This window comes from Apis laboriosa, unplaced genomic scaffold, assembly GCF_014066325.1.
Source record: "Apis laboriosa isolate Shangri-la unplaced genomic scaffold, ASM1406632v1 scaffold34_cov151, whole genome shotgun sequence".
NCBI lineage: Eukaryota > Metazoa > Arthropoda > Insecta > Hymenoptera > Apidae > Apis > Apis laboriosa.
Genome location: NW_025222928.1, coordinates 4,114,651 through 4,126,726, shown reverse-complemented (window position 1 = coordinate 4,126,726; position 12,076 = coordinate 4,114,651). Strand labels below are relative to the sequence as shown.

The 12,076-nt window shown below is 38.1% G+C and overlaps 1 protein-coding gene and 1 long non-coding RNA gene across 3 annotated transcripts in view; both read right to left on the bottom strand.

Moving 5' to 3' along the window:
* Positions 1-7,779, bottom strand: part of LOC122715064 (sodium/calcium exchanger 3) — a 98,790-nt gene extending 91,011 nt beyond the window's left edge. For both annotated transcript variants that reach the window (XM_043936977.1, XM_043936978.1), the window contains exons 1-2: positions 5,554-7,779; positions 1,475-1,747 (exon numbers count right to left, since the gene is read on the bottom strand). In XM_043936977.1, coding sequence (XP_043792912.1) covers positions 1,475-1,747; positions 5,554-6,893 — 1,613 coding nt within the window. In that variant the 5' untranslated portion in view covers positions 6,894-7,779. The remainder of the gene's footprint in view (positions 1-1,474; positions 1,748-5,553) is intronic.
* Positions 7,780-10,002: 2,223 nt separating this feature from the next.
* LOC122715070 lies at positions 10,003-11,517 on the bottom strand. The gene is made up of 3 exons (XR_006346769.1): positions 11,218-11,517; positions 10,777-10,878; positions 10,003-10,420 (listed from the first exon to the last, which is right to left on the bottom strand). It is a non-coding gene; the product is annotated as an uncharacterized LOC122715070 (long non-coding RNA).
* Between the last annotated feature and the right edge of the window lie 559 nt (positions 11,518-12,076).

Genomic DNA, 12,076 nt, shown 5'->3' with positions numbered 1-12,076 from the left:
GGAAAATGTCTAAGTAAAACAAGGACGTCGCAGATCAGACTCAACGATAATTTGTCTAAATAATGTAAATAACCAATATTTTTCATTCATTCATTGTCGCGATTAACACTGGAGTTGCAATCGAAAACAAATAAAATAATTCGCAATATATTTCCCACAAGAATTTCTTACTTGGAATTATTCGAATGCGAGGCTCGCGTGGTAAATCGGCCTTTTTAAAATGCAATAACGAGCCCTCGGTGCCCTCGAGCTCCCTTCCACGCTCCAATTATTCGTCCGACGATTGATAATCGACGAACCAGAATACGATAACAATCGATTCGAACGCGACGAAACAGCCGCTCCTTGATATTATACATCGCCGCCCCGGGTTTATACCTCAGCTCATCGAGCTTCGGTTTAATTTATTCGATCGAGCCGGCCAACCAGCTTTAAATTCCATTAATCCGCGACTCGATGCATAATATTCGAGCCGTTACTCAATTCTATAGGCTTATTGTTACCTCCCATCGTACAGTGCACGATTATCGATCATCCTTCGAATCGTTGTTTCCTCCTCGATTATTGTTACAATCGTATTCGTTGCACCGATGCAAAAAAGTAACGCGACGGAAGAAAGAATTTTCCGGAGAATATATACGATATACACGGTTCCAAGAACTATTTTATAACCGTTTCTTTAATTTCTTAATAACTTTTCTACAACGTTTCAAAAACTTAACTTTCGATTTAATCGCCTCCGTCGCAACTTGCTCTCGTCAACTTTCATTCGTGTATTCAAAGCATCGCGGCTCGTGAAACATCACGAGAGGTGAAACGTCAGGAAGCGAGGTGAAATTTTCCGATCGGTCAACACGACAAATAATAAGCAACAAGCTCGAACACGGATATAAGCATCGAATAATTTTAAATTGGAATCGCGTGATAAAAAGATCGCTCGATAAAAACCCCTCCCCGACTGCTCCATCACGCTAGAAAATTCGATTAAGGCCAAGAATAAATTTCCACGCTTTCCCTATCTTTCCACCCGTTCGTCGTTCCAAAAATGGAATGCCACGCTCGTCCTGGTAAAAAAAAAAAAAAAAAAACGCAGCTTAATAACTGGCAATGGCCTATCGCCCCCCACCGAATTACCTAATCCAAAGCTCTTTACGGAACGGCCCGCTACTACGCCCGTTGAGAAACCAATTAAGGTCGCCGATAAATCTCCCTCCGTGTCCACGAGGGGGGAGGGGGACACAAATTCGAAATTCATCCCCTAAACTTCGAGTCACGTTCTTCACCCTCGAGCTAGATGCGTGATTAATCGATCGATTAATTACCTATAAATATAAACCGTAAGAATTTCACTTTGATCCCTCTCCTCTGACGAATTTGCGATCGTATGCGACAAACGCAAACGAAGTTTGCTAAATTGTTTAAATTCTTAAAAGAAAAGAAAGAAAAAAGTTACGATTATATTAATTGCACTTACTCGGTCTGATTGTCCTCGAACGTGAGGGAGCTCTCGGTATGCATGTATTGCTTTCCAGGCTTAGCGGTACCCTCGATGGTGCGATAAGGGACGACCACGCGCCCCCTTGCCCCACTGTATCTCATCACTCGCAAAGGATACTGGCCAACGCTTTCCACGAGCTCCATATCCCTTTCGGGGAATCCGAACACGCCGCTGTGATCGTCGTCGAGAATCATCACGGTCGCTAAACTAGGTGAAACTAGCATGGCTGGCTGGGACGCGTTGCTTAATCTGTAATAAATTCGATGTTATTAATTTAATCTCTACATTAATATAACAGCGAATAAAATGATATTTCGTACGTGTTTTACGATGAGGCAAATATCAAATATCCTTGCGTTTTAGAGTTAATTGGTATTGAACAATTTTATCATTTCTTTTTTTTTTTTTNTTTTTTTTTTTTTTCGTATATAATTTTTTTTCGGTTATACGATTGGCTTTCGAATGAAAAGTTTTTCCGATAGATAGTGAATAGATTAGTGAAACAAAGTAATTTTTTTCACATTTTTTATAAAATCAAAGTTTGTCACTTTACACGAATTGTTGCGACACAAAGTATATAGGTATATAATTTAGAATTTAGCACATTTTTCAATAAAAATTCGTACTCTGTCGAGAATAAAGATCGATTGACCGATGACAGTAAATTTATTGTTAAGAGAAAATGTTTCTCCGCGCATTTGTCATAGCGACGAGCGTGCACTCTGTGTCATAACCGCAACGCAATGGAATACTTCCGCCGATCAAACCAGCCCATCTAACCTAATTGCTTTCCTTCCCAGTCTAAAGTTTGGATTAAGTCGGTCAGACAAGCATAATTGAAAGTGACTCGAAACAAGTCCCGCCCTCATTGCTTCAGTTGCGTTTCTTCGCTTCATCGGCGAAGATGGGAATACGATTGAAAAATTCGAAACAAAAAAAAATTTCACTTTTCCCTCTTTCTCGACACGTAGTGAATACGCACACAGAGAGCGTATTTAAACGATAGATAGGAAGGAAATCTTTCGTTCTTTCCTGCTTTTTAATCGTTCTCTCCTCGACCTGGACCTTCGTTCTAACGATCGAAAGAAAAAAAAGGCGACATTGTTTCCTCGTTATCGAAACCTTTCCATCTCTTTTCACCGCGAGATAAGAAAATAAATTTATGCCGTGACTCGTCGTTTCACTCGCGAGAAAACTCGCGAGATCGACAGATTGTATTGCGTAGTTAAAAAGAAAAAAAATTAATTATTGTGGAAAGACTTTCTTGAAAATTGACGTATCTCTTTTTAAAAGATAATTTCAATACTTCAAGACTGCTTTGAGGTTCCTTTAACAACGGTTGAATATTTCGAAACGGTGAGAATAAAATTTCACGAAACACTTACTTTCGCTAAGAAAGAATTCACGAGACTTTAAATGGAAAAATTACCAACTGGATAATCAAAAAACTGCTCAATTAAAAAGTTCGAGAAAGAAACTTAAGCACGATCTCATTTCCATTTCTCAGATCTTAAAACGAGAGAAATCATCGGATAAGATAAAATTCAAACAAACTTTTAAAGATTTTTCAGAAAATGTGAAAATCTCGATGACAATCTCGAATTCGATTATTACGAGTTCGAGAATGGATACCGATGTTTCGATGATCGATATGAAAAAAATGAAAAGATACAATATTTATAATAATCTCGTTCGATCGGATAAACGATAGGATGGGTTCGGGATGCACGAGAAAAAATAAAGATGTCGAACAGGTGAGGAACATCCTTCGTACGAACGCAATCTTTGCAATTAAAATAACCGAGACGATTCCAAGATTTTTCGAGCCAATTCAATACAAATTTGTCACGATATATTGTCACGACAAAACGATGGTAATAGACACGCATCAGTCTCAAACGAAGCCGCGAGCAAGTAACCTGTACCCTTTGTACGCTCTAATTTAAACGATAATGAAATTGCGCACGCCATCCGGCCCGAAGTTAATTGAAAGATGCACTTCCCCGACGATTTGTCAATCGTTATCAATTTGTTATCGTGGCTAGCTAGTCGACGGCCAGAACAGACGCCCTCGAATTAGCGTCTTGGTGTATCGAATCCGCTTCCTGTTTTCCAAAGGAGAACTGGGTTGCTCTTCGATTGCTCTCGAATGCTAATCGAGTCCAGTCACGATTCGATGAAAAAAAGTACGAGGAGAAAAGTACACCTCGTGCAACGAATTCGAATATTTTCGAACGCTGTTGTCATCGTGCGCGAAAAAGATGATTGAGAAATACGCGTCTTTCGAAATATTTCGCGTTAAAATCAAAGGATGAGTCTGTATTTTCATTCAGTTGCGATATAACGTGATTTTAGAGGGACAACAAATTTAAATGTTTCTCCAATTTTTACACGGATGCATAGATAACGTTGGATAAACACAAAAAGTATTTCTTATGCAAATTTATACCCAAGTATCGACATCTTTCATCGAATCGATCGATAGAATATTAAACAGATGTCCTCGACAAGATCCTCTTGTAACAGAGAAAACACAGATGTTAGATCAATTTGAACGCTCGTTATTCTTCGGAACAATGCACCACAATCAACCACGATTTCTTTTTTTTTTTTTTATTTATCTATATTCCGGTTGGATATTGTTCCTCGACCTCGACCTAGTTTCATCAGGAGGATGAAAAAAAAAAAAAAAAAAAAAAAAGGAAACGATTTTCCAAGGTTTCGATTCAATATCGCGAAACAACGAAACATTTTGTAATATTTCTCCGCCTCGTTTTTCCCCGCCACAACGATTTTTCAAGGTCCAACGTATTTGACAGAAATACCTCCCGGTACCCATTGTTCCCTTCCTTTGATTCCCCCATTCCTATCTCCCGAATGAACGCATTCAGCGTGGTTCAAGACAATTCGCCGTTGTATTACATCGACCAACGAAACGGTTTCACCCTTTCACGAGCACACGTTTCATCCCCGACCGACGTATTACACGTATCTTTGAAATTTCGAGCTAATATTTCTTCGTTGATTCACAAAGGTGAACGATGAAAGAGAAGTGCAATCTCAATATTACAAGTGTTAAGACGTACGACAAAGTTCGACTCGTGACCACGTTTTATTATATATCCACAAAAGTAGAATCAGACGTATGGAACTAACTCCATTAGAATCAGATCTTTCCATTCGTTCAGTCGTCTCTCTCTTTCTCTCTCAAGAAAGAGGGGGGGGGGGGAGAGAGAGAGAGAGAGAGAATGTCTCTCGAAAGCTTGGTGCAATTTCGAATCGTTGATTGCGTCTCTGGCTTTAATGGATGACTAACGTGCGCCAGAGAGGCGCTCGTTCGAGTTTCCGCGCCGTTATTGACCGTGGCAATAAAACTAGGGGGTACATGCAACTCTGCAATCCGATCCCCCATGCGTCCTTGATCCTTTCCCTTGAATATCTTTTTCCGGAATATGAATTATCCCTCCCTTTTTTTCCCTTTCTTTTTTTTTTCTTTTTCTAACGCGTCAGAATTATCATGGTCGAGTCGAGAAACGAGAGTACACGTTCAAAGATCGATTTTTTTATTCGATTTCGTGGATTAATCGGCAACAGTTTAACGTCGATGGAATATCGAGAATTAATGAAAATCGGTCGTTGAACGAGCAAACGTGACAGATTTTATTTTCAGAATGTTGGGGGGAGGGGGGGGGGAGGGGAATTATTTTGCAGATGGAGCGAGGCCAGTAGGCTATTTGCCATCGAGGAACGCCCGAGCGAATAGAAAGTCGCGTGTGCCAAGTTCACGAAACTCAAAACCATTTATTGCCGACGAGATGTTGGCGTTTGCCAAACATATGATATCGTGGATATTTGATTGTAAACTTTTTACGCGATTTCCAATTATGAGTTTTAAAACGAAACAATCTCGAACGATGTCAAACTAACGCTTCCCTTTTCCACGTAAACGAGGCTCGTAAACGTCGAAGACGAAAGTCGAGAAGAACTCGAGGGCGAATAATCGATCGGAAAGAGAAAGGAAATTGAGCGGGAAAAAGGGATCCGAATAGTCTGACCTAACGTAGAAATGCTCGTCCTCTTCGAACAACTCGTCATCGATGACGGACAGCTTGATGGTCTTCTTAGTCTCGCCCGAATCGAAGGTGAGGGTGCCCTTGGCGCTAATGTAATCGGAACCAGCCTCGGCGGAGCCATCCTCGGTGCAATAATCGACGGTGCACGGTTTGCTCAGGTCGCCACCGGCTCTGGTCACTCCCACCTCGAAACTACCAACGTTCTCCATCACGGTATAGTGGCCAGGCTCGAAGAAGATTCTCATCGCGTTCACGTTCTCGACCTCGACGCTCTCGGCTTCCTGCTTCTGAAGCTCGGCCTTCACCTCGCTCAAGTCGCTCTGGGCCCTTTCGCTGATCTTCTTGCTCAGATTCCCCGCACCGACCATCTTCCTCGTCGCTTGCACCCTGTAGAACGCTCTGCTCTTCGGCCCTTTGCCGAGCACCTCCTCGTGGGCCATCACCTCCAATTGTTCCAACGGCAAAGTAGGATACTTCTTCCTCAACTCTCTCAACGTGTTGATGTAGTCTCTCCTCGTCTGCTCGAATTCCTTCGCCTCGGGCGTGTCCGCGTCCGTCATGTTGTGAAAACTGTCCTGCTGCGGCTTGATCTCAAGCTCCACCCCGCCGTCCGAGTCGCCTGCCTCGGCCTGCACGATCACACCCCTCTTGTTCATCCTGTAACCCTTGTGCAGATACTTGTAGATGAGGAGGCGACGGTCGGCCACGTAGGCCGTGAGCACGGTTGCCGGGAAGAAGGAGAATGTGAGTATACCCTCCCAAACTTCGAGCACGCCGGGGCTCGAGACCGCAAGGATCAAGTAGAGCCAAACGTAAGCGAAGATGCTCCACGTGGCGGTGACGAAGAAAACTCTCAAATGTTTGATCTTCCTCGTCTCGCCGTTCGGTATCACGAACACGCACAGCGAGATGATGACGAAGAGGTTGTACGCGGCCGAGCCAACGATCGTGCCCGGGCCCAATTCACCGGCCTCGAAGTTCTTCGCCCAGATCTCGATGATCGACAAAAGGATCTCGGGCGCGCTACTGCCCAGCGCCATTAACGTCAAGTTCGCAACCGTCTCGTTCCATACTCGCACCACAACGATCTGAGGCTCTTTGCCCTGCCGGCGAACGACCAATTCCTTCTCCTTCGAGGTGATCACCTCGATCGCCGCCATGAAACGATCGCTGACGATCGACACGCCGATGAACAGGTACAACAACAGGGAGAAATAGACGAAGCCGCGGAAGATTATGTCCGAAAGATTGAGATTCTCCTGCGGCCTCCATATCGGCACCACCAGACCTGGCTCGCAACGAGTCGAATAATTTCCCGGCATCTTTCCTCCGATTTCACGTCTCGCGCGCGTAACTCGTTTCGTACTCGTTTTTTCCACCAGCCTCGATTCAACGTGGCAAGATCCAATTGTCTCCCTATTATTTCCAACAACGATCAGAGATTCCAAACAAGGATCGAATATCTTGGCGAAACCTACGATCTCGATTCCCCCATTTCCTCCAAGAAATCGACGCGTTTGATCGAATTTATACGAATCTTCCTTTTTTTATTTTCTTTCTTTTTCTTTTTTTCCTTTTTTTAAACTCTTTCAAACCAAACGGCACGACAAACGTCGTCGTACGAACCCGCGTCTTCCTTCCTTCGTGCGGTCTTCTCACCACCGTTCGTTTCCCATCGATAAGAATATCGACGAGAATAAGAGGAATTCGCAGCTTCACGTTTTCTTCACGGTTACTCTTACACTTTTATCTCCCCCTTCCCGATACCGCACTCTTTCTCTCTCCACGACACGCACTTTTCACCCTCTTCCTCCGTTTCCGCGTTTCCAAGTCCCCCCCCTTCTTTATCTTCTCCCGGATGTTTATCTCCGAATTGTATACGTATATATACGTGTGTATATGTGTGTATGTGTATGTATATATATATATATATACGTGTGTCGATTGTACGGACCGCGAGCGAGAATCGCGCGTGTCACCCTGACGGGACGTGCGACATGGATGGGTCGGGGAATCGGCTACCGAGGGAACCTGCCGATACCACCGCGGCAGCGAGCTCCCATCACGAAGAGAATCCTTCGAGCACGGGGCGACAGAACCGTACCGGGCCGTGTTCGAACGAACACTGAAAGAGGAGAGAGAGAAAGCGAGCAAGGAAGAGGAGAGGTAGGTGGGAGTAGACTCTCGGAGCTGCCTAGACGAGGCAGACCTCGGCCGCTCTTCATCCTGTTCTAGCTATCGCTGCGCGCCGCTAACTCTCTCTCTCTCTCTCTCTCTCTCTCCCTCTCTTCTTCATTTTTACTATACCCTATACTCGACCCTTCTCTCTCCAACTTTCGCGAATCGACGCATTCGATTCGTCTCCATCGTATCTCGCACCATATCCTTTGGATCCTTATTCCTTCTTTTTTATTTCTCTCTCTCCTTTCGTTTTGTTTTTTTTTCCTTTTCCTCCCCTATCTCTTCTCGCTATTCCATTTATTCCACGGCTATCCTTTTCCAGGGGTTTAGAATCGGTCTCGTTCTCGATCGTATCTCTGTCTCGCTCGTAGGGGCCAAGCATCCCTGCCACTCGTACTACTGCGCATGCGTTCCCATCCACCCTCTTCCTCCACCCCAACTGACACTCCTGATCAGCAGGGACACCTCCCACTCTCCGACATATCGCCTCTCTGGATGGCTTGGTCAACCTAGGCCAGATCTAACTGGATGGAACGCGGTGGTCGCGTCGCGTAACACTTCCTTTTTCCACGCCGATTACCATCCGTTTTCTTTTCTTCCTTTCTTCCTTCCTTTCCGCGCTTCATCCTGTCCCTCTTTAACCATGGTTGAGCGCGTTTTTATTAAAGAAGTTTTTATTTATTTATTTATTTTTTTTTTTTTCATTCAAAGAGTTACTACGTTATTCTCAATAATTTAAAATTTAAGTGGTATTTTTCTATAATCTCTTCCAATCGTTGTTTTTTAACAGTGCGAAGAAGATGAAACTGTTCGTCGATATCGTTTCAATCGTAATCATTTAAATTTTAAATTATTACGCATCGATAATTCTAGTATTAATACGAATAAAATAATGTATAATAATAATTTAATAATTTTTAATAATAGTTAATTGTTATTTATTATCATCGAAGTTTAAGTTTCGTAATTTAAATGAATTATATTTAGAATATAAAAATGCGAAATCTCTTTCTGCTGTAGGAAGAATACGAGGAGAAGAATATATAACTAAAGACAGTTATCGACAAATTTCTTCTTTTCTTCGTTTTCTTTGTCATTTTGAAGAGGGAGGGAAGAGAAAGATTCGCGCGTTGTTGATGACCCATCAAACGAATGGCTCCTAAGTGGAAAACGTTCTTTTCGTTTGTCTACGTCATCCTTCACCTAACAAATCCTCGACATGTTTTGGTAGCCTAATGTATCTCGCAATGGTTGACAAAAGACATTCGATGAGAACGTGAGAGAAAATCCATGGGATTGCGAGTGATAAATACAATTGGATCTTATTGGCCATCACTTTATCATACCATCTTCAATTGATTTCTTCACAATGATTTCTTAACGATCGAGATTTTGTTCCATATATGAAACGAAATATTTTTTCTCGCAATTTGTACGAATTTATCTAAGATTATAGAATTAAATTTTAGAATTAAATTTGGAAAATTTCGTATCGAAAGACTTTGATACAAAGAAATGATAGAAATGTGATTTAAGGCGATCAAATCATTTCGTTTCAAAAGGATCTGAACAAAATATCTAGTAGTTGTACGTTCATCGAACGAATACTTCAACTTCTCGTTACAAAAATCAGACTCTTTGCAGTATCGTCGAGCTATCTCCGATCCAAGTGATCTCGTTATCCGTTAAGGGAGCATTTCAAATACTCGAACGATCTTGAAGATCGATAGTAATTTGATGACAAGCTCGTTAGAAGAATCCTCTTCGATCAATTCAAGAGTAACAAGCTGTTTTCGCTCAAGGATCATTTTAATTCTTTTTTATATAGAAAAAAAAAAAAAATCGCCCATTTTAACGATTTCAATGAATATAATTTATCGTGGATATTCTTAATTATATCCTTTGCATTCGAGAGAGATTAACCTCTAAATTCTGGCAAATTCTGGCAAACGTTTTAAATTAATAATTGAATATCGCTCTTAAGCTCGTCTGTTTCGATATTAATACGCCTACATATATAAACATATATATTTATTGCAAAAATTTATATAACAAATGTAACATAAAAAATCGAAAAATTATCTTATAACATTATTATACATTAATACATTAATTTATTGCAGATACTGCAAAAATAATTAACAAAACGGAAAAGAGATAAAAAAAATATATCTAATCTAAATTCGTAACTAATATTCATATTTGTTATTTATATAAATGTTGAAAATATTAAAAATAACGAATTAGATTCGAATTCCTTTGCCTAATCAACTTTTTAGTCTTGCATTATGTGCATATTTTTATCTAAATAAATACTTTCTTACTAGCGATTGCGAATTCATAATTGTGTCGCCATCTAGAAATCTAAAATGAAAATACTTTCATACATTTTCGTCCAGTCGATAAGTCTGATATCTTATTACCTTAATTGACTCTATTCTATCGAAAACGAATATTTAAAAAATAATAATATAATAATAATAATAATAATAAAAATACGGCCATATTATATTATTATTTAAATTATAATTAGCGAACAAACACTGACTCTACTTTCACGAAAGATTAAATTTAATTAAAATTATTATGTTCTAAAGAATATTGAAAATGATATTACGAAACAAACACTGATTCTACCGATCGCATTATACGCAGTTACAAAAATTTTCTGCAAAAATAAAGCTGCATTAATAGAAAAGGATGACAGTTAATAGAAAAAAAAGAGAAATATTTTTTCAACATTTTTTTTTTCTTTTTTTCTATCAAGCATTTCTTTAAAAAAATATTTTTTTGAAATTATTATAATTGAAAATTATATAATAAAGGAATAAATTTAGTTTATTTAAAGATAAAAAAAAATATCCGAAATAAAAATTTGATTTGGTTAATGTCTTTTTATAACATTCACAATTATTAACGTAATAATTATATATTAATATAATATAAATTATTATATAAATTAAGAATAATCTAATAAAAAGAAAATAAAAATGTATTTATTTTTTATACAAAAGCAAATATTACCAATTCTTCGTCAGAAGATATCTTCGTCAATTAATCATGGCGAATGGTTATTATGTGACGTCCATATTCTTTTTTTCCGCTTTGAATTATTTCAGCAATCAACTATTAAAGAAAAAAAGAAAAGAAAACCAAATTTAAAATAAATGTAATAAGAATATAAAATAACTAATTGTATTAAATCAAATTTTATTTTAAATGATCATAATAGGATCATTTATCGGTCATTCTAAGAATCAAATATGTTTAATAAAAATAATAAAAAGAAATAAAGAAAATATATAGAAAATATATAGAAGATAATAAAGAAAAATTATCGATTATAATAATAATAATAAAAAATTAATAAAGACAAATAATGTACATATTAAATTAAAGAGTAATATGCAAAAAATGAGAGAATAATTATTGAAATAAGTACTATGTAATAGATAGATTATATACCTGCTACGAATTGAAACGTCTAATCGGCACGAATTTCGACGACGTAATGACTCATCGCGGCACAATTTCGATTATATGTATATGGGAAGGAATATAAATATCGATCGACATTGAGCGTACATAAACACAAACCTTCAATTTTCTAAGAATTATTCTAAGAAATATTGCTAACAGTGAACGAAACATAAACACAACATACGTCGAATATTTGGATAGACAAATTTAAAAAGAAATATGTAAAAATATTTTAAATTGTTAAAACAAATGAAATCTTACTAAATTTTCATGCATCTAATTGAATTTTATTTCATTACACTTTCGAAATTTAATTAATAATCGAATAATCTATATAAATAAAAATCAAAATAACAAAATAAATATATAAGATTAAAATAATGTTAAAATATTAAATGTAATGATTAAAATAAAATTTTGATTCAAGAAATGAGAAATTTTATGATATAAATGTTGTCAAATAAGCATTGTAAAATGATAAAAAAGGATAATAAACTATTTAATTTTGAAATATTATTTAGTAAATAATTAAATAAACACTAATTATATTATTAGGCTATTGATAACTATCAATTATATCACAATATCAATAAAAATTGTACATAATTATGCACTTTTGCCGGTATAATACGCACTGTCACCACGTGTTTTAATATTAACTGACGCCATGCGCATTAATTTATTAGTGGCTTTCTGATTGGCTGAAACGGCGCAATTTCTTATTTCAACCGCGCGAAAATTAAAGTACAATATAAATATACATTAATTAATAAAATATATTTTAAATTTCTATTATAAATTCTATGCAAAGTCTATTAAAAATATAATAAGAATAAACTATTAT